The sequence below is a fragment of the Psammomys obesus genome, unplaced genomic scaffold, assembly GCF_907164565.1.
Source record: "Psammomys obesus unplaced genomic scaffold, mPsaObe1.curated_primary_1811, whole genome shotgun sequence".
In the NCBI taxonomy this organism is placed as follows: Eukaryota; Metazoa; Chordata; class Mammalia; order Rodentia; family Muridae; genus Psammomys; species Psammomys obesus.
Genome location: NW_026590062.1, coordinates 7,748,898 through 7,772,026, shown reverse-complemented (window position 1 = coordinate 7,772,026; position 23,129 = coordinate 7,748,898). Strand labels below are relative to the sequence as shown.

Here is a 23,129-nt window from a genome sequence, read left to right as displayed (position 1 = left end):
ACTTTTCACAACTAAAGGAACTTACAAGCTAAAGATGGAAAACGATGTTCCTGGTTTTCATATCAATATGGTCACCATATTTTTAACCTACACCAAAGTTTTAGTATTACGATGAATATAGTGTTAAAACACAAGGAAAGTACGGTCCATTAGTTTTCAGCGCCACTTTCAGGAGCTCTTACAGGCAAGCTGTGTGCGCATGATGTACGTGCCTCCTGTGTTTACAGTTCCCACACACAACTGGCACATGCCCAGACTCTGAACTGGTAAGTGGAAAACCCTTGGATGGCATTAGGAGTGTGGTGAGGCTGGTCTTCTCAACCTAATAAAATACAAAGCCTTGGGGAAGGAATGCTTTTCCACAAACAAACAAATCAACCAACCAAAGATGCAAAACAACAGTGTAACTCTACATTTCATGCCTATTTGCAAACTTTCTTTAAGATCTATCTCCAGGTTTGTCCCTTCAGTTATAGCTAGACACAGGCCCCACATCAGGGAGGGAGTCCCACCACATGCTTACCTCATATACAGCACTCAAGTCCCTGAAGAAAGTTTTGGCTCCTTCGAGCAAGGCCTCATTTTCTGGACACACCACAATGTAAGCAACATCACGGTGGCCCCCATAGGGCTCCAAGAGCAGCCTCTCCCAAAAGGGCAAGGCAAAGGGTGAGATGGTCAAGAATTCCTTGTCGTAGCCCAACAGCAGAGTGGGGATGGGCAGTGGCTCAGGAGACTCCTCCGACCCTGCAATGATGTTGCTGTTAGAGAAGGTATGTGAGTCTTCTCCAGCGTTGGACAGCAGCATACTACCTGACGCTCTGACTCTGTGTCTGAACTAGGGAAGCCTATTGCATGCTCTAGGGGTGCTCCTGCAATCATCTCACTGAATGGGACCCAATGAAGAGCCTCACAGGAGTCAGAACATCTTAGAAAGGGCCAAGGGGAGCAGGGGTAGCAGACAGCAAGCGAGGTTTACTTCATAGACACACTGCTTCAGTGTGTTTCAGCACAGCAGGGATCCTGGCCATGAAGCAAATGAAGAAGCCCAGATGGACAGACACCATGGGCTGAGACAGAGCTCCTTTAGGGAACCTAATTGTGACAGAGGAAGAGGCTCCACATGACCAGGGAGGCTAGGTCTGGCTTAGCCATGGAAGCATAAAGGAAATTAGGAGAAGTCAAGGCTCACCGTAGGTCCCACGTCCTGCCATCTTATGGAACTGCTGCCAGGTAAGCGGTCCCTGCACATGCTGGATGTTCTCCCAGGTCCTGCCTGTGCGCTTCTTCTGGATAGCATCCTGTAGAAAGGGCTGCAGGGACAGCAGCATGCGCACCACATCTTGGGATGAAAGCATACTCGTGTCCAGCACTGTAGGAGGAGAGAAGAGCAGAGGACAAGGACATCAGGGCAGCACTCTCCCTTCTATGCACCATCCTGGGTCTCCATTTATAGAAGACTATCAACCTGGGAGTCAAGAGAAAAAGGTCTTCCAAATTATAGAAAACAATGGGTAACTTGCTAACAAGAGTAAGGAGTGAAGTGGGTTACAATGAAGTGTTCATTTGAAAAGGAGTAAGTAAAGAAGTCTCATTTTCCCAATCATATAAATCTATTCCCAGTATTTTTTTTTCAGAAGACAGAGAGATACAAAGGTTCCTCAGTTACCACTTAGCTCTCCTTTCACTTACGCACATCTATGTTTTGAGGATAAGGGAACAAAAAAGGAAGAGACCTAGGAAAGCTAGTAAAATAGTCTCACAAAACACCAAATGCTTTATAGAGAAAGAGGACCTGTACTACTCCCTAGATAGCTCTGAAATGTGCCTACTTCTTCCCACCCTAAAGCAAGCTACTATTTATTTTCTCTTTATTCTGTAACTGTTTCTTTTATTGAAATATCTTAATGTTGGGGCTGGAGAGATGGCTCAGCAGTTTCTTACTGTTATTGTTCTTGCAGGGGACTGGGGCTCAAGTCCCAGCACTGACATGGTGGCTCACACCATCTGTAATACAGTTCCAGGAGATCCCACACCCTCTTCTGACCTCTGTGGGCACCAGGCATGCATGTGGTGCGCAGACATACATGCAGGCAAAACACCCACACACATAAATCTAAATGAAAAAAAAACAAAAAACATTTGTTGTTGTATTTTTTAAAACAGGGTTTCTCTGTGTAGTCTTGGCTGTCGTGGTAGACTCACTTTGTAGAACAGGCTGGCCTGGAACTCACAGAGATGTGCCTGCCTCTGCTTCCTTGAGTGCTGGGATTACAGGTGTGCCCAGCTTGAAAAAATTTTATTACTTACATGCATGTGTGCCTGTATGTGGTACCAGCACAAGAGGGTACCACAGAGTCCAGACAAGGCCATCAAATCCCCTGGAGTTATAGTTACAGGCATTTATGAGTACCTTCTTGAGGGTGCTGGAAACTGAACGCAGGTCCTTTACATGGCAGTACAGGCCTTTTGGTCTGAGGCAGGGTCTCACTAGATAGCTTGGGCTAGCCTAGAACTTGCTATGTAGACCAGGGTGGCCTAAAATTCAGAGATCCCTCTGCTTTTTTCCCCCCAGCAAGCATGAGTACCCCCTTGTAACCACTGAGCTACCTCCCCAATCCCAACCCACTCATTTCTATTTTGTTTTCAGTTTCCCCAGATATGTCTTCAGTATTTTCTCATCCTAGTCCTACACTATGGTTAGAACACAGACTTTTGTTGTTTCCCATTTACCTACACAAATCTGATGTCAGTATCTTTTTAAAATCCCCCATCCCAAAAGACAAAGAGGAAGGACATCAGAAGAAGAAGAAAACAGGGAACAAGTTAGGAGCTTCCCACAGAGGGCCTTGAAAGGCTCTGCCCTACAGACTATCAAAGCAGATGTTGAGACTTATGGCCAAACTTTGGGCAGAATGCAGGGAATCTTATAAAAGAAGTGGGAAATAGTAAGATCTGGAGAGGACAGGAACTCCACAAGGAGAGCAACAGAACCAAAAAATTTGAGCACAGGGATCCTTCCTGAGACTCATACTCCAACCAAGTACCATGCATGGAGATAACCTAGAACCCCTGCACAGATGTAGCCCATGGCAGTTCAGTGTCCAAGTGGGTTCCATAGTAATGGGAACAGGGTCTGCTTCTGACATGAACTGACTGGCCTGCTCTTTGATCACCTCCCCATGATGGGGTAGCAGCCTTACCAGGCCACAGAGGAAGACAATGTAACCACTCCTGATGAGACCTAACAGAGTAGGATCAGAAGGAAGAAAAAAGACACCCTCCCCTACCAGTGGACTTGGGGAGGGACATGTGTGGAGAAGGGGGAAGGGAGGGAGGGATTGGGAGGAGAGAAGGGAGGGGACTAGAGGGGGGATACAAAGTAAATAATGTGTAATTAAAAATAAAATTAAAATTAAAAAAACCTTCTATGATTGATTATCTTTCTTGCTTTTTGGATAAAGCCTTCACTGGGCTGTGGCACTTATTTCTCAGCCCTTTCAGTTCTCTATGGGATAGGAGCTTCACAGAGCTCACTGCTACTGTGAAACCTTGGTGTAATTGCTGCTGCCTGTTCAAGGGAAAGTCCTGACTCCCCCAACATTGAGTGGGTCCCCCATGTCCCCACATGGGTGGGTCCTCTGCCCTGTGTTTCAATCACTTGTAATTTGCTTCAATGTGTTTCCTGTGCGATTATTTAATATGCAATGTTCACTCTCCCAAACAGATTACAAAGTCAAGAAAGGAGGGGGCCTTCTTCCCTGGTTACCTTTTATGCCTGGATGTGTCACAGAGTAGAAAGAAGGGAGCTACCTGCTCAGCATCTGTACATCCCAATTCCAAAAATGTTTGTCAACTGGAGGTAAGTTCCCTCTCTCCCCACAGTACTAGAAATGTGGGCTTCTCATATGCAAAACATAAGCTCTACCACTAAGCTAGACTGAGGGCTGATTGGCAATTTTAAGTGGCACAAACCCCTGGGATGTGCCCTGTAACCAGAGCAAAGTTAGATGTGGTCACTGTACCCAGTGATGCAGCACACTGAGAAACCAGAAAGACAAAATATTCCAGACATGTGTGACCAGTTTCAGGAAGAGACACCATGGCAACTGCATCCAGAAGGTACCTGTAGGCAGGAATGCTGAACAGGAGCTGCCAGCATGCACTGCCTGTTTGTGATTCAGTGTTCTGGCAAAGTTTCAGGGGGCAATTACTTCTCTCCAAAATTGTCAGCAGAAGACACCCCCACTCCTCAATGTAGGGGAAACAGCAGAACCCTCAGTTCCGGTCCCTTAGGATAAATCCTAGACTTTATGATGAGGTGAAGAAGGGTGTGGGTTATCATCTACAGCAAGATAACCTCTGACGTAAATCTGCATTCTGGGCCACCTACCGTTGCTGTGAGGCCAACAGTGCACTGTGGCACTTCTCACCAGAGCCTCATCCACTTTCCCGCCCGTGGGATTGTCCACGTACTGCCTCCCCTGCTCCAACGCATTGAAGCACTCTGTCCAGTAATCGTTGTTATCCGCCTGCACCCGGTCATAAGTCCAGCTCACACAGGGGAGTGCATGGCGACTGTTGGAGGAGATGTAGTCCAGAAAGCTGAGAGAAGCAAAGGGCTGTGTGTGCTGATTCTGGAGGAGGAGGAGGAGGCTTATGGGGGGCTCTGGGGCTTTTCGGGCCCCCTCTAACTGAGGAAGAAAAGTGGACTGACACATCATTAAGCGTCTCTCTGCAGCTTGACCAATATCGGAATTCTTCCCAAAAATATCCAGCTCATCTTCAAGGAAGAGCCCCGAGTTGTAACCAAGTTTCCTGTTCATGATCGCACTAAACCCACAGGTACAACGGTACTGGTCCTCCTTGGAGGAATCGGGGATGTACAGCCCAACATCTGCCCCTTTGATGTTCATGTTGCAAGCACAGATGCAACAGCTGTCAAAGTTCCGGTCCTTGAAGACATTCATCACGGAATCTGACAGAATCAGGGTGACATAGAGACTGTGGGCCTCAGGAATTGGCTGCATGGTGGCAGGCTCCACAGAGTTAAGGGGCCTTGTGGTAGAGGGGGTGGAGGCTGGTGACCCCTGATCGGTGCTGTCGTATTTCACAGATCCTTGGCCACTAGCAGTACCCCCACCTCTGGGAGTTCTTGGAGTCCTGGGGGTTCGTGGTGTGGGGACAGAGAATCGGGGAGTGGCTGGAGATGGGAGGACTCCAGCTCCACTGTTGCTGGCAGGAGCGGTGCTGTTCAGTGTCACAGGGGTGTTCATCTGTGGTGTGTTCAGATAGTCTGGATCTGCGAGGCTCCCAACACTAGGCACATTGCTGCAACAGAGATAAGGTAGCAGTGAGGAAGGGCAGCAGCCACAGAAGCCACCCGACACACCTCACCTCCGCCTGCACTGAGCAGCTGGGTGTACAGTTTTCTCTTCAAACACAAAAGAAAAAAGGTGGGGGTGAAAAAAGGAAGGGGAGAGAAGGGGCAGAAGCAAAGCAGGAGAACATGAACACACATATGCGCACACACATGCATACACACATACTCACTTGTAGCTGACCTTTGCTATTTTGTGGGGTTTTTCTTTTTCCCACCCTTTATTGCCACCTCCAACTCCCAGCTTTACTCCCTAACACTAGATAAGAGAGAAACAAGAATCGAGGAGAGAAAGATAGAGATCCCTGATTCTGATTTCTTTCCTTTTATTTCTTCTTTGACCCCAGCTACTAACAAACCACAACCAACCTTCCTAAATGATCAACAATCACCGGCATTGTCTCTGGGGGACCTGACATTTATGGACACTCTGAAAAGTTCCCAGAATTCCAAGTGTCATACAATCACAAAAATTATCTATAGCTGGCAAAATCCAAGCTTCTGCTAGAGCAGGGGCAAATCATAGTCAGCTGCTGTGGACACTCTAAAGCAGCCCTACATCCCTACCTGGGATTAAAATGAAAACACATTCATTTAACCTGGGATTAAAATGAAAGCACATTCTATGTGGTTTTGTTTTTGTTTTAAAGATTCATTCTTTTATACACTATTCTGCCTGCACATATGCATACATGAGGAGGGCTCCAGCTCCCACCATAGATGGCCATGAGCCACCATGTGGTTGCTAGGAACTGAACCCAGGACCCCCGGAAGAACAACCAGTGCTCCCAACCTCTGAGCCATCCCTCCAGTCCCATATTTCTGTGTTTTTTAAAGAAATCAAAATTCTAGAATTCTTAAAAATGTCACTGTTCATACACATACATACATACAATCCACACTACACAGTCCTCACCTTGACTTGCTGGGGGAACTGAGAGGAAAACTTACATTCTTTTCATAAGAAAATATGAGAGTGGGCATGGAGGAAATTCTCTTAAGTGGTGTAACAGCTGACAGTGCATGGGTGTGCAGACTAGACTAGCTGAAATGCTGCAGGGAAGTGCTTGCATTTACTCTGGAGCTTCACCGTTATTGTTTTGAAACTGACAGCCTGCCAGTATACTTTTCTTTGAGGATGTAATTCTTTAATGACACTAAAGAAGGTGCAACCAAATACACATTCAAATGTGGCACTTTCCTAATTCAAGAAGCAGCCCTAGCTAAGCTTGCATATTCCCAGCACTATGTGACTGTTGGCCCTGCTCCCTGTGCTGCATGGAGGTTCACTGGGAAGGATGCAGACTGTGGTCAAGAGGCACCAAGAGGTTTCTGTGGGTTCAGTCCCCTTCGTCTTTCAATGTTTTGTATTACATTCCTGAGATGGACAGGTTTGTTTGTTTGTTTGTTTGTTGTTTGTTTGTTTTAAATCTCATAAGCAGTGGCTTGGGGAGAGCAGCCAGGCAGAAAACAAGACAGTGTTTGTAGTGTTTGGATGTTCTACTATTATAAAACACATGCTCAACACATTCCCACAGACCTGGAGACAGTGCACAAGCTCACTCTGCACTCACAAGGCATCAGTGAGCGACAGTGACAGTCCTAATGGCTCTTTCGGCACGTGAACCCTGGGCTTATAATGACACTCCTCGGTAAGATAAATATCCATTCACGTGTACAAGTAATTGCCCTATAATCTTTAGAACCTATACCACTGGCCCAGGAGACTAAATCAGACAATATATAAACCAGGACATACAGGGGTTTCTTGGGGACAGACAAAAGCTGACACAGAAATTGAACAGTGCAATAAAGAACTATCTGCATGCTCATCAGACTCCTTTTAAGTTTTCTTGGTCAACAAAATTCTAAAATGACTCTGCAGTTTGAATTTAAAAAAAAAAAAAACATGACTAAAATCTAACTGAAAAATCTAAGTAATTCAATTATTCCCTAAGTAGAAAAATACTTCCTCTTATTTAGCAGCCTGATTTCCCTGTTTATTAAGAATGGCCTGAAAACCAACCCTGTGTCAGCAGAGAGACAGAAAAGCTACCGTGTCATACAGCAGGCTTGAAGCAACCGTCAGCAAGTGTGTGGAGCGTGACCACTGAGCCCAGGGTGGTGGACACTGGCGAGCACAGCGGGAACCTGACAGTGTGGAGCTGTGCTGTGCAGTAAGGCAGCTCCTGGACCCCAGCGCTAGACTTAATGAAGCAGAGCTAACAACCCATCAGCCACAAGGTAAGTGGCCAGCGTTGGCCCACGGCCACATTAGATGCTGTGGACACAAGGCACCTTCCTCGAATCATAGGGCTCTGCAGCACTGCCAGTCTAATCTCTGCTTGCCAAGAATGCATGCACTGGGTGGGAGCTGTGATGGGGAGGATGGCAGTTATCCCTGGGCATCGGGGCTGCAGGACCTCACTCAGCAGCTAGAGCCCAACTGTGCTTGGAGCAGCCCAGGCTAGACACTCGTAGGGCAATGCAGCACAGTTCTCTCCATTGCGGTCAGCAGCCATTGGCTGCTAGAGCTTTCCAAAAAGTTCTGGGTAGTCAGGATAGAATAATCCCACTGTAAAGAACAGAGGGTCCAGGTCCAGTCTCCTTCTGTCACATTTCCACCCCAGTTCCTCATTCTGACACTGACTATGTAAACTGCTGGGGTCTGTCACTGAATTACAGCTGATTATAGGGTACAGACATGTGGCCCACAGGTGAGTCCTGAGCCACAGATTTGTTTGACTGGCTCCTAAAACTTATCGTTGAATTAGCTGCTAACAATTTAAAGTAAGACAACAAAAAGTAAGCCCAGATCACCCCTCAGTCTCACTGCCTGACAACTGCTGCCGCTGAGAAGGGCTGGAGCTGCTCATCTCTCCAGTCCCTGCAGTGAGACCCAGCAGAGCATCAGCGCCTTGCACCCCCTGCTGATCTGTCCACTCATGCATGTGACTGGACACACATTTGTACTTGCAAGGATGATTTGCTTTACCTGATTAAGAAGTTATTTATTTCAGAGAAAGCAGAGTCTGCACTGCTGACATAAACACTATTTCTCTGGGCAGTACAGGATGTCCAAGTTGCCATAATATCTCCCCTTCACTTTCCCCAAGTCACATCTCAATTGACTGCTGATTTACCTAATTCTAAAGTGTCATTAAAAGTCCCACACAGAACCTGACAAAAGTCAAAGCTCCTCCTGTCACCAACAAATAGCAGCAACTCCAATCAAGTATAGACTCTAGAGTAAACACCAGCTTAGACTTACACGTAGCTCTCTAAAATAAATCTTAATTTGTCGATACTTAGGAAATTTCATTTAAAATGAACCCATGAAAATTTCCCATATAAGACAACATGGTCGAAAGCAGGAATGGCCAAGAAAGCAGTCTCCAAGGGTGAGCTACCGCGCCCTGTGACAAGTACTTAGAAGTGATAAGGTGGCATCATATACGGTAACTGGCTGAGCCCCACACGTACTTGTAACCATCTCTAATGGAAGCAGCTGCAGTGGGCATGGGCAGCTGTTCCATTTTAGGAGGAACTGCCCACGAGGGCCGGAACAGACAGGCGTCAGGTGTCTTCAGAGGCAGTAGGCAATGGCTCGGCAGCGTCTTTAGAGGAGCAAACATGGAGGACCCCACAAAAGGCTGGAATTGCGGCACTTTGTGCACGTATGAGAAGTCCTGTGACAATGAAATAGGGTTGGTTTAATGCTGGCAAACTGGAACCACCCACAGTTGCTTGGTATTTCATAAAACACAGGCACAAAATCAACTATAATTCAATAGTTCTCTACAATGATAAAAAAAAATTCTAATGTCAAAATTGTTAATGAAGCAAAGGTCATGGAGTGAATATGCTAGTGATGGGCCCCAGTTTCTTTCATTTTTTTAAAAAAAAAAAGATTTATTTATTATTCATTATATGTGTGTGGAGGGGGGGATACAGTCATGCCAGAAGAGGGTACCAGATGTCATTATAGATGGTTGTGAGCCACCATGTGGTTGCTGGAAATTGAACTCAAGACCTTTGGAAGAGCAGCCAGTGCTCCTAACCTCCGAGCCCTTTCTTCAGACCCTGTGCCCCAGTTTGAATGGTCCTTACGAGCCTGTACATGGTGCACATAACACTGCTTTGAAGGTCCTATGGGCGCCTACTGGGAAGCCACCCAGCCTCGGGGAAGTTCATGCACTGATTATTACCTTTATCTCCTCTGGCTTGGGACTTCCTAAGCCGTCTTCCACTTCCATCCTGAACTCTGTGAGGTGTGTGGGGACCATACTGACCACAGGACTCTCCATCATGCCCAAAGCAGTCACTGTCTCTGAACTCACTCCATCTTTATAATTCATCACAGGAGAAAATGCAGGATGCTGCTCCAATGATGGAGGGGTGGGGAACATCCTTTGCAAGTCTGCAACTGCTAAAAAAAAAATTAGAAGTGCATCTTAACAGCAAGACTCCTGAAAACTGTGACGTGCAGCCAAGCACAGCAGTGTCCACACAAGGTTAATGGAATGTCAGGACACATGCCACCCTCAGCCACCCACTCTCTTCCTGGTGCTGTATGACATGGGGTAATGCTGATGTAGTGACCAAGGTTAGCAGAGTGGGTAACTGTCTTTTCCAATAATCGATCCTCTTAAAAAAACGGAAGGAGATGATGAGTTAAACAGAAAGTAGAAACAATCCAAGTACACTGTGAAAAAGTCTATCTTCATTTTCAATTGTTTTTGAAATATTATAGAAAATAAAAATTATTTAGAGCCAGGATGGAGGTTTGTGTAACTGAATCACACAATTCAGCTCTTTTGGGGAAACAATTCCACAGAGTCTTTCCAGACTTATATTGAAGTTTTAGAGTTAGGGTTAACACTACCCAGACTCTAAAGATACTGTCAACGGGACAGGGCACACAGTTTAAGAAACACTCAGTGGCCAGAAAGCAGTTTATGGCCAGAGCTTTGCAAGCCTGTGCACATTCCTGAGCTCTGTCCCCAGCAAGGAGAAAGGGAAACCCATTTCCCATCATCTTCACAGTATCTGTATATCACAAACAGTTCACAAACTGGCTTGAGGTCCTGATTCTCAGAAGCATGTGCCTAATGCAGTGCAAGCTGTGGTTACAAGGTGTGGCCGCTAGGTGGTGTGATGTGCTTGGAACTGGGAGTTCCAAATGTGATTTTGTTTTTTTAAATCAAATTTGATGTCCCCACTTGCTCAGCTATTGGCTGTTGCCTTTTTTGACGCCCTAACATTTAGTTGAGCTGGTATGTGGCACCTAGCCCTTAAGCAGGAATTCATATGGAACAATAAACTTAATTATGCCATTGACTGCACTCTCATCAGGGTCCACACCCTCCAGGCAGAGCTCTGCTATGTCTGGGACACATCCTCCCTCAGGGCCTCACTGCCCACTAGTAGCAAGTCCCCCTTTGGATATGTAACTTTCAACAGGCATGCTTGCTTTCCGTTGGGACAAGGGAACTTCCAACAGCTTCACTACATAGAGGGAGCAAATAGACACCCTGAAGTGGGAGTCACAGGCAGGTGTGAGTGGCCCACCAGAGCCTTTCTCTCTACTTGCTGTCTCTACAGTAGGATTTCCAACTTAAACAGGCCTACAACTAGGAAGGCTAGCCAAGCCAACTATTGAAGACCATATATACAAGTTTATTAACTCTAAAGCAGGAGAAAGGACTCCACTCAAATCATTTTATTTTATTCCAAACAAAGGGTAAGATTACTGTAGGGTAAGGACTGACTTGAGAAACAGACACTGCACCTCTAATGTTTCCTCTAAAGAACAACAGCTTTGATTTTTAACATTTTTAACATGACGTTAAAGCATAATTTTCCTAGAATCACAGTAGTAATCTTCTGACTACAGCAAAGGTTTTACCTGAACAATGGCTCTGGAGGAGTGTCTATCTGGGAAGAGACAGGACCAGTGAGAGGAGGGGTGAACAAATAGGAAGGGCTGGAAGGGAAAGCTGAACAGGGAACAGTAAAACAGTATGTGTGTGTTTTCATAATGAAGCCCATTACCCTGTATATTAACTGTTAGCTGAATGGTGGCAAAGCCACCATTAATCCCAGCACTGATGAGGCCTTGGGAGGCAAGGACTCGCAGATCTCTGAGTTCAAGGCCATTTTGGTCTACACAGCTGTGTTCCAGAGCAACCAGAGCTATAAAGTGATACCCTTTCAAACAACAAACAAACAAACAATTACACAGGCGGGAGAGGTGGCTCAGCAGTTGAGAGCACTGGCTACTCTTGCAGAGGATCCAGGTTCAGTTCCCAGCACCCACATGGCCATTCACAAATGTCTGTAAATTCCAGCTCCAGGGGATCCAACACCTCTGGCGTCCAAAGATGCCTGTACACGTGTTCAAGCATGCACTCCCTCCTCACCCCCACTATTAAAAATAATAAAATGAAATCTTATTAAAAATCGAGATACAAAATAAATAGCTTTGAAACTTCTGTAAGAAACATGGTAAGTTTATTTTTGCTGAGGCTACCTGCCTTACTAATGCTACCTAATAAAGTCAGAGCCCCACGATTTCAAAGCCTCTGGCACCCTTCTCCTTTTCACAAAGACAAGACACAGTTTCAGCCGCCACAGGCCTTCTTTACGAAGTGTTCTCCACCATTCTCTCATCAGATACGGCTAAGGGAGAGACTCTACTGTCAATCCCCACCCACAGCATGGTAAGCATGCCTCACGCTGCACACTAATAGAGAATGAGGGTCCAGTGAGCAGGCCGCCACTGCATCTCAACACACAGCATGAGATCAGCACGGGGCTGACCACCCTCCAACTGGGACTTCACTGCAATGAAAACACTGCTCAGACACAAGCTCTCAGAGCAGATGCAGAGCGACTGTGTATGGGGGAGAAGCAGGAAGCCTGAGAATCAATCACCAGACCTCCAAACAGAGAACTGGCTGGTACAATGCTGTTCCTAGAAAAGGGGGTGGGCAACTACATGAAGGACAGAAGGGGCTGGCCCCTGCCATTCCTTCCAGCTGCCTTGCACCCTCCTCCACACCCAAAACCATTGGCTTCTTTCTCAGCATCCCTCTGCCTTAGGGCACAGAGCAGAAGCCCATGCACAGAATTAACCTGAATGGTCCAACTCTTTCATTTTTCTCTCAGACCCAGTCTTCAAAAAGATATGATTTCAAAGAAATTCATAGGCAACTCGTCTGCTCAGTGCATTGATCCTTCATTATTACACAAACAAAGTAGCAGTAAGAGATCTTTTTCTTTCACCTGTCTGCACTAGCCACAAGTGGCTACTGGGCATTCAGAACACAACAGAGCTGGACCAAGCTGAGACAAGCTGAAGATGTAAAGCACATGACTCCAGAGAGACCCCAAGGAAGTGCTCAATGACTTTTCATTCTTGGTTACATTAAAAATGGCATTTGACATATAAAGCTCAGTAAAAATCCATTAGCAATTACTTCCATGGAGTATGTGGCCGGAGCTTGTAGCTTCTTTGTACTCTGCTGGGTGGTGTCCTTGTGGCCATTATTTTTCATAGCTCCTCAGCACTCTGGAAAGCTGAGCAGAAATGCAAACATGCCAAGCTGCTTGTGCTGCTATTCTGAGGAGGGAACACTGTGTGTCTAGGTACTGTGTCTGTCTCTGTCCATCCATCCATCTATCCCTCCATCCCTCCATATTGCCCCCCCTCCTTTCCCCAGTACAGATTCACATAGGTCTTATATTGGATCTTTTTGGCTCTTTACTTCAGTATTATATTTTAACTCAAGTGAGTTAAAAATTTTACAGCCTGTACTTAAGCATCAAATTCTGAGTCCATTCTCTCTAAAACTCTCTCCCTTTGAGTAAAAATCAAACAGTAGCACACAGTCTAATGATGCTGCTGTAGGGGGCTGCAGTGAGTGGACCACCTTGGCTGCATCTTCAGACACTGCAATGTGTCCTGCTGTGTGCTCTCACACAAAGAAAGGGAAAGGACTAAATGGTTTAGCACATGTGAAAGTCCTCACCTGACCCACTCTACTCGCACATGTTTCTTTCACATGAAATCCCATGTTGGTAAAATTCTACAGTGTAGAGTAATAAAAAAAGAAAAATGTTTAATTTAAAAAAAAACTTAAAGCAACTGGCTGGCTATCATTATTCATTTCCGCCCATGTCATGCTTGAGAAAGCTTTGCTATTTTAAAAAGCTATGGATTTACTTAAATTGTCAAAATCCAGTCTCTGTACATGGTCCCACGTCTACATTTGAGTGAATCAGCACTACGTTTATAGGTTCATAAAACTTTTTGACTCATCTTATGACATGGTGGTTTTCCCCTCAATTTGTTCTCATTAACAGCTGAAGCCAGTGAGCACGAATTACAGGATGATTTGCAACAGGAGGTGTCTGCCTCACTGTCTGCAGAGCCACTCTGACTCTCTTCTCTGCGGGGCCTGAGCTTCCCTCAGGTAAAGGCCACACTGTTCTCTAATGTGCATGGTACTAACGTAAGTGACCTCAAACAAGAAACAGGAGTGCAAAGTGAATCTCGACCAACGTTCACTATCACAAGTCCACCACATTTTTGAAAGCGGAACCATTTTCTGCAATTTCCCATAGTGGCAATCTCTGATTAGTGCAGCCTGTAACCTACTAGAGAAGCAACCCCCAGCAGGTACACCTGCCCTCTTCGCCGTGGCGCCACTCTCAGTTTGAAAACAAAACAGCACTACTTCAAGTGAGGATAGTTTCTGTCTCCGGTCAGCTTCTTGCCTTCTCAGAAGCACTAACTTCTTAAGTTTGAATTTTCAGTGGCAACCATGTCAGCTCAGGCTCCTGAACCTACTTGGAGGGTAAGGGCCAGCAGCTCTTCCGTCCTTTCCAGGGGGCCGCTCCTCAGTCCCAACAGTAGGCATCTTGGATGAGCGCAACACAGGGGACACGGCCTGAGAACAAAGTGGTGCCATTAAAACACATCAGAGCCCATATCCACTGACCCTTAAAAAAATAAAGCAACAGGTCCTCACGCGACTCCCAGAACTACCTGCAGGCTGTGATGCCCGGAACACACCAAGGAGCTTCTCCAGGAGGAGGGAGAAGTGAGTTTTCAGGGGCATGGTGGGCAGACTGCACAGGCCCTCAGCCACGCTGCCTCCAGGCCGAACCTGTGCAGCTCTGCTGGCATGGTACCTGGCCGACTGTATCCCAGCAGTGGCTGGCTGTGATGCTGGCTCTCCTTCTCTGGGAGGAGGCAGCTAACATAGTGACCCTTTGCTCCCCAAAGCTATAGGTTTATGCGTTATCATTCCCACTTAACAATTAACCTTTATCTGCATAAAGGCAACTCCATCTAAGAACCGTAGAATGAACAGACAACTGACCAGTCATTCAAAACAAGGCAATTTCCTTATCAGGAAAGAGTGCCTTTAAGAACTCAGATGGGTTGTCACAAAATAAAGTATATCCAATTAAATTTAAAAAATAGACCTTACAGATATAATGCCTTTTATTTACACCTACATAATATACAGGTGAAATGTGCAATTCAATTCAAACACATCTGATTGTTCAAGCAGCAGCCTCCCACCTCCACTCACTAGGTAAGCTACTTTTATCAATAAAGTCTAGAGGAGAAATCAAAGAAGAATTCCTTATTTCAAAGAAATAAGAATTCAATTGAAAATGTTCAATCTCCTTTGTGTTTAATATTGCTTAAAATCTATTCTCCAAGGAGCCATTTCTTCATTAAGCCCAACAGTAATTTATAACTTGTATAGGGAATGAGGTCACGGGCCCAGAGGAGACAGTTCCATCACTACCAACCGTGACAGTAACAGTGCCAGCCCTCCACAACACCCGCCCTTCTCCTCCTGTTCTTCCTGCTCCTTCTACTTGGCTGATGTGATTCATTTTCCTCCCATGCTTTACTCTCATCACCACCAGAAGCTCCTAACATGGCCCTCTAGTCCCTCCACCCTAGCCAAGCTTATGCCCATCTTCCTGATAGTCAAAACAAGAGGGGAACTCTCCAAAGCCCAGACCATCAGCAAGGAAATGTAAGTCCTTTCTCTTAGCCATTGTTCACACCGCCATGTTCTTTTCTTCTAGGTACTAAGTATTTGAATTAAGGCTCCTGTGTTCTGATTCAAAAAATAACAAATAGGATTCCTGTTTTCTGTAATTCAGACTGATTAAAAAAAACAAAACAAAACAGAACAGAAACAGTGCACACGCTTCTCCCAGGTCCACACTCAGCAGAGTCCTGGAAGTCCTGAAAGGTGGGCAAGCTCCTCCTAAGGTCCTCCCTCTCTGGGGCCATCAGGAGCAGATGAGAAGGCCGATAGCCTGCCCCAGTGAGAAGCGGCTTCTCTCTGCTGTCCATTCAGGGCTCATTCCACACTTACCCAAGGCCCCACACTTCATGACCCCAGTCTTTGCCCTTTCAAGTCAAATCCATTTTTCAAGGCCATCATGACCTCAGCCTCATGTAGGCATGTGCAGCACTGAAGGTGCATAAGATCTGTTAATTAGCTACATTTGGGTTTAAAGTTAGAAATCTGATCCCTACTTAACCTGGAGCCTTAATTTAAACACTGCTGCCCTGCCTGCTCTGCACTTTCATGGTCAGCATTCTTAGAAACTGGTCTGCAGCTGAACTCATAGCGATAAATACATTTATACCTGTGTTACCTGAAGTTTGTGCTTCCAGCATAAATTTAGTAATTTAACCAGATATGTAAATTTGATAATTGCTTCAGTTACCTGTCACAAAGAAACTGATCATCAAATTATTTTAAAAGTTTATATAAAATAGACAGGAGAAAAAAGATAAATAAACTAAAAAAATAAGTTCTTTGAAAAGAGGGTGTGTATTATTCAGCCCTAGCGTCCCCAGAAATAGCAGGTGTTATAGTGTTTGCACAAGAAACAGAGATGAAGGGGAAGAGCACACGAACTTCTGGACTCTTAGCTCAGGTCATTTCCAAAGAGTTCTAATTCTTCACCACTGTAATCATGTGTCTACATTCTACCACAACACTGTGACTGCACAATACCTGCTCAGTTATTAGATGAAGAAAATTGTTTGCATTATTTGGAAAACCATATCTACAGAAATATATATAGCATATTTCTATAGTCCTGTAATAATTAGGAGGGTTTATTAAAATAAATATGAAAGAATTTAGTATTTTCTTTTAGCTAGGAAGAATAATGATGTAGAACAAACAAAAAGCACCAGTAAATAGTATTCAACGGTACTTGAATATAGGAGCCTTTTGAAACACATGTAGCTACTAAAACTAGAGTCCTGAGTCTAGGGCAGAACACTACAAAGAAACCCTGAAACCTGATGGGACCCCCGCGTGGTGGGTCTCCCATGTGCAGCTAGAGCAGACTCACCCCAAGCTCATCATCATCGGAGTTGTCAAAGATGTTGTCTAAGTCGTGCAGGGAAGGTGCCAAATCTGTCACCTGCGTCAGGCTCCCGGAGCCAGCTCTGCCAGCGGCATTGTCCTGCCGGACATCTGCAGGAAAGGAGGCAAGGACACAGAGTGAGCAGGCTCCTCAGCTGAGGGGGAGAGGGAAGGACATGGACTTGGACCTCAGTGAACAAGGTCTGCTGGGAATTTCCTCCCTATGTCCTACTTAAATTTAGACACAATTATTTCCAAGTATGCTTATCAGCTTTGAAACAAACCGAAAACAATCCACAAAACACATTCAAGTTGAGCTCAAATTACTGCTATAGCAATAAGAATATAATCTTAGGTTGAGAAGAATTTCCTTTGCATTTTACTTTAGCAACAATCCAAGTGAGTGAATAACAATGTACACACCTGTTTTGGTAGCAGAACTGAAAATAGACATGGCATTTTTCCCATCAGGCACCGGCGTGGAATGACCTGGTGTAGTGACATCCTTGGTACCAAATCCATCCTCTGACTGTGTAATAAATTCAGCCAAACAAAACACATGAACAGCAACCCAAAGTGTGGGAAATGAGGGAGAACACAAAGAATTAGCGCGTCAAATGGAACCTGTTATGAGCAGTGTGAGAAACCATGGTCTAAGCAACCAAAGGGATAAAGGCATGTCCTTGCTCTGCATTATACAGAACCAAGGACTACTCCCATTTCTCTCCGACCCTCTAGGTGTTCTCAGAGACTCATGTGCTGGTGTCACTTCATTAGAGACTTGTCCTGGTATCAATCGCTGTCTTAAGTAATAGTACAGTTGTTAAATGACAGACCAAGCCTCTGGATCTACACAGATCCTGTACACTGTCCCCTGGACTCTATCAGCCTCTCTGACTACCATACTTCCCTCTCTCTCTCTCCAGAACACCTCCTTAAATGGCTAAAGCCAGAAGGCACATCCAGTACTCACTATCATGGCAATGGAACCAGACCAGTTCACACTGACAGTCTGTGGGCAGTGCTGACATGGAGTCAGAGAAATACAGGCACAGCTCTCAGCACAGTGAACATAAGTACTCCATAAAGAGAGACACTGCACTTAACACTTTTTGCTTTACATGTTAGATACTTTGGCACAATATCTTAAAAGAAATAAGCAGGGAGCATAGGCCAACAATAATTAGCATATGAGAGGAGGCATGACAGGACAAGCTACAGCCTGGAAGATATGCAGCTTCCTTCACGTTCGGCTGACTTTGGAACACAGGTGAGCCATGACATAAGAAGGAACAAAACGCTGTTCCGTACAATAGTACCAAGAGCATGAGTATGAGGACAGAGCAACCAGGCAGGACTACCTCAGACATTCTGCCTCAGGAGTCTCCCACACACATTGAAGAAACAACAAAACCCGCAGCCTGCCGGACTCCCTCTACAGTCAATGGTACCTTGTTCTTCTTTAGGGGGTCCTTCTCCGTTCCCTGTTTGCATTTCTTATTTGCTGTGAAGATGTATTTTATGTCACCATCCTCAAAGGTGTATGGGTCATTGACTTCTCCTAACGTGTCTCCAGGCTGCTGTGACAGAGGTGACGGGTCGAGGACGGGGAGCAGCTGTACCTGAGGCTGCTCATCCTGCCAGGTTTTGAACCGCTTGTTAGGTTGTGCTAAGAGTCTAGAAGGAAAAAATATGTGACAATTTAAATAAGATAAGGTAAAATTATGTCTTTTTTCAAAGAGTATTTATGACTTTAAATTTTTATTATCTTCTTTGTGTATGTGTGTGCATGCACAGGCACCACCTGAAGGTCAGAGTCCCTGCATTCTCACTTTTGGAGATTAAAGTCAATGGTCAGGCTTGGACAGTGCTGATGCGGACTCAGCAGAGTACTCACAGTGAACACAGCACTTCAGAGACAGAGAACTCAGTCACCAGTCCCCATTCTAAGTGTGCTTGCCTGCTGAGCCAGCTCACCAGCACAGTATTTAGGATTTAAAAGAAAATTTAAACTGAACACTGAAAAAAAAGACCTAGTAAATCCCCAGTACCATGTTTTTGTTTTTCAAGATCTTAAGCATGATTAGGCAGAACTAAGGCAGCTGTGTCAGTCCATGCCCATACTCTTCACAAAACACAGGTCATCGGCACACAATTCCTGGAGCAGATTCCCAAGTGCACAGTTCTGGCTCAGTCAGCAACTCAGCACAAAGATGAGGCTGCAAGGGTGCTTATGGGAGGTCCCCTGCACCACGGGTTAGAATGATGAGTGGCTCAAGAGCTAAGTGTGCAATATGGGAAGTCTCTAAAGTTACATTCTTGACTAACAAGCAGTAGCCCCCATATAAATGAGTCCATACTATGTGTCCTAAAATGCCACAGCAAAACTTTTGCATGTCATGTATTTAAACACCACCACATTGCTAAGTCTCATAACGAATGGGGGTTTTGACTTTGAGATACAACCCGTGTACAGTCTACAAGAGGAAGGAAAGTCTGGTTTCATCTCTTCCTTGAAGACCTGGCAAAGAGAGAAGAGAGCATGATGTCCAGGGACCTACCCAACAGTCACCTCACCTCTGCAGTGCAGTGCTCTCTGGGTTCACATCCAGTTTGGTGTCAAATCTCTCCCCCTGAAGCTCTGGAGGCCGGAACTCAGCATCTTCACTGGGCGGGAGACGAAAACTCCGCCACCACTTATCTGATGACTCAGTATATGAGGGCCTAATCCCACTATATAAGGCTGTCTCGCTGACCTCTGCCATCAGAGGCAGTCTTTGGCCTACGAGGACAGTTCTGTCATCCAGAGTGGACAGCTGTTGAAGCTCTACCCCGTTTCCATAGAGGGCAGGGTTCACAGGGACAGAAGGTGGGTCCAAACTCTCTGCTTCCTGACCTCGTGGCTGAGGGCTGAGTGTGGGTGGCAGAGGGGAAATGGGGGAATGAGGAGAATCCATAGGATTCAGATTCATTTGCTTGCTTGTAGTTCTGGAAGGCACGGCCATTTGCTTATCATACTTCCGACTGCTCGGCACCTCTAAGGAGGCATCTATCCCTGCCAGCCCGAGCTTCTGTCCTGGTGCATCCTGCTCCATGCATAACTCTTCAGCCACAGAAGGCCTGTGGTGAAAGGGCACCAAGGGTCTCTTTTGCAACTTGTCTCCCTTTTCTTGTCTTTCTGCTGTTTTGTGCTTAGAAGAAGCAGGAGGTGGTAAGGATGAAGATGATGGTGGTCCTGCACTGAAGCCTGGCTGAGATCCTGGGGGAGGTCGGCTGGGTCCCACAGTACACCGTTTTAGAACTTTATGCCTACAGTGAGAGTTAAACTGAAGTTAGTATACACCCAGGTACAGATAACAAATGACTGCAGCGCCACCAAAGAAGTGTCTCTGGTGAGGGTCTAACTTCCTAGGCACATGCTGGATCACTGGATCACACATTTGAAGGGTCCTACAACTTAACTATGTTCACAAGCAGCAAATACAAGCCCCCAACAGGAAGCCACAAACCAGTCACATGTAAGGTCAAGCAGCAAAAAAGCAGACTTAACGCAGAATAGAAATCACTACCCCGCTAATCTCATATGGTGCTAATTTAAATAAGAGCTTCAAATATCGTCCTCACACTGCATCTTTCTCTCCAACATTAAATGACCAGAAAAAGAAAAAAAAATGCAGAAGTTCAATTTCTAGTTCTTAACATTCTAACTGTAATACACAATGGCTTAAATGACATGTAAAATTGTAAACTGAGAACAAAATCACTGTACTCCACCCTCCAAAGTATGAAACTAAGATAAATAAGATCACTCAACATGATACATACACTAATAATCCTTGCCTCTGACTCTACCTGGGGAAGAAATGTGAGTCTACTGTGAACTTTAGACATGTGACAATGGGATGGAGGTCAAAGGTTGGGAATCTGAACACACGCAAAAATGCACCTAAGCCCCATCCCACCCCAGAGAGGACACACATCTCGGCAAGCACAGGCATGAGGAACGGCTCAGTTAGAGCCACTAAATGATGCCAAGTTTACAGTGTAGCCAAGTTCCACAGCCGGTCAGCCAGCTTCCCCTTCTGTAAATCACTCCAAGGGAAGACTGCAAGTTGTCCTGTGGTGCAGCAGTGACTCCCTGAGGCCACCTGGGTGGTATTAAATTACTGCTGCACTGAGCTAAATGATGCCCTCGTGGGCAGTAAAATGGATTTGTGTGGCATAATGGGATGGTTTAGTGGGACAGCAGAATGGCCGCCCTGTTTCATTCAGCCATTAAATAGTGAGTACAGCATTCCATAGGTTTTGGCAATCCTACAGCAGATCATCAGCAAACACTCTGGTCAAACTCTTTGTTACTCTTAAAACAACAACAACAACAACAAACCTGACTAAATCAGGCTATGAAGCAAAGTATAGGCAGAGGTATGTTTTATGCACCAAGGGCACAGGAATCAGTGAACACCTCATCAGATCAAACCCTTTACATGCGCACAGTTCTGGACGTTCCCCAGGAGAGTTAGCTGCACTCGGCTTCTGGCAGGGTTCTTATGCAGACTCTTCAAAGAAAGGATCTGTGAAGGTGGTTCCTCCAGCCCCATAAATGACTCAACTGCATAATATATAAGAACAAGAATGATCTTGTTCTTGCACTGAGAGAGCATGGGCCATACTCCCAATTACCAAGGAGCCTAGCCGGACCAATGTGGAAGTGCAGCGGGGGGAGGGAGGGCAAAGTGTTCCAAAGTAGGAGGAAGAAACCTAAAGTAGAACCACACAGTGAAGGAACACTGGTGGCTCCAAAAAAAGATGACAGTAGACATCTCAGAGGAAGTGGCTGTGATGGACCAGATCGAGAAAAGCCAACAGGTGAAAACACCACCGGAGTGGGAAGGTCTGTGGGTAAACACTAAAGCTTAGGCCCAGGGTCTTGAGCATAAAAAAGTTACCAAAGTGCTCTATCACAAAGCCACATACCCACCACTAGGACATTTCACAAAGGCCTCCTGTGATGATATAAATAGATATGGGCCCCCCATAGATTCATGTGTTTGAATGCTTGGTCATAGGGAGTGGCACTATTAGGATATGTGGCCTTGTTGGAGGCTTTGAGGCCTCCTATGTTCAAGCTCCACCCAGTGTGGAACACAGTCTCTCTCCTTCTGCTGCCTTTAGATCAAGATGTACTTCTGGCTTCTCCAGCACCATGTCCGCCTAAATGTTGCCATGCTCCCTGCCATGATGATAAAGGACCTCTGAAACTGTAAGCCAGCACCACTTAAATGTCCTTTATAAGAGTTGCCTTGGCCATGGTGTCTCCTCACAGCAATGAAAACCTAACTAAGATACCCTCCAAGATTAAAGGACTAGAGCACAAGGTCTCCGGAGGCAAGTTAACACATAGAAGGCAGTGCAGCAGTGACCAGGAAAAGCCTTGGGAATAAGAATTTGGCTAAGAACTAGAGCAGCAATCCCAGAGCACAAAAAGTAAAGCATTGTTTATGTAATGTACAGAGTACATACATAGTAGCTGATTTTTTTAAATGTGATACTAATAAGTAAAAATCCAGATTATAGGAGGCTGGAGAGATGGCTCAGAAGTTAAGAGCACAGGCTACTCTTCCAGAGATCCTGAGTTCAATTCCTAGCAACCACATGGTGGCTCACAACCATCTATAATGAGTTCTAGTGCTCTTTTCTGGCCTGCAGCATACATGTGAGCAGAACACAGTCTACATAATAAATAAATAAATCTGTAAAAAATGCCCCAGAGGTTAAGAACACTGGTTGTCTTTCCAAAGGTCCTGAGTTCAATTCCCAGCAACCACATGGTGGCTCATGATCATCTATAGTGAGATCTGGTGTCCTCTTCTGGTGTGCAGACACCTATGTAGGCAGAATGATGTCCAAATAACAAATAAATAAATCTTTAAAAAAAAATAAATCTAGAATATAGAAAAGATCAGGAAAAAGAAGGCCTACCATGCATGGTTCCTGATAGCCAAGAGTCAAAAGTAAAATATGTACATATTCTGCTACTTCAAAGCATACTGGTCACAAGCCAGGAGGGAGAGGTGCATGGGCTCAGACAGAAAACCTAGTGAGCAAACAAGTCCTTCACAAAGCTCCTCCACAGCAAACCAACCTCAAGGATGACTGGCTGCGAGAACAGGGCCGCCCACTAAGACAGTGCTTGGTAAGAGCACAGGGGCTAGGGACACAGGAATAGGGACAGTACTACTCTATCTGAGTCAGTGGAAAGGGTTTGCATTCCCTTCCCCAAGTCAGTCCACTAACCCCAAATCAGTAACACCTGAGCTGAGATG

The 23,129-nt window shown here is 45.5% G+C and overlaps 1 protein-coding gene across 3 annotated transcripts in view; it reads right to left on the bottom strand.

The window, feature by feature from the left end:
* The window catches only part of Med13l (mediator complex subunit 13L), a 221,437-nt gene that overhangs the window by 19,090 nt on the left and 179,218 nt on the right, over positions 1 to 23,129 (bottom strand). For 2 of the 3 annotated variants that reach the window (XM_055605858.1, XM_055605861.1), the window contains exons 10-19: positions 19,381 to 20,112; positions 18,255 to 18,480; positions 17,227 to 17,332; positions 16,790 to 16,914; positions 14,235 to 14,334; positions 9,589 to 9,809; positions 8,864 to 9,069; positions 4,394 to 5,331; positions 1,193 to 1,372; positions 524 to 747 (exon numbers count right to left, since the gene is read on the bottom strand). In XM_055605858.1, coding sequence (XP_055461833.1) covers positions 524 to 747; positions 1,193 to 1,372; positions 4,394 to 5,331; positions 8,864 to 9,069; positions 9,589 to 9,809; positions 14,235 to 14,334; positions 16,790 to 16,914; positions 17,227 to 17,332; positions 18,255 to 18,480; positions 19,381 to 20,112 — 3,058 coding nt within the window. The remainder of the gene's footprint in view (positions 1 to 523; positions 748 to 1,192; positions 1,373 to 4,393; positions 5,332 to 8,863; positions 9,070 to 9,588; positions 9,810 to 14,234; positions 14,335 to 16,789; positions 16,915 to 17,226; positions 17,333 to 18,254; positions 18,481 to 19,380; positions 20,113 to 23,129) is intronic. The other variant, XM_055605859.1, reaches the window with a different exon arrangement.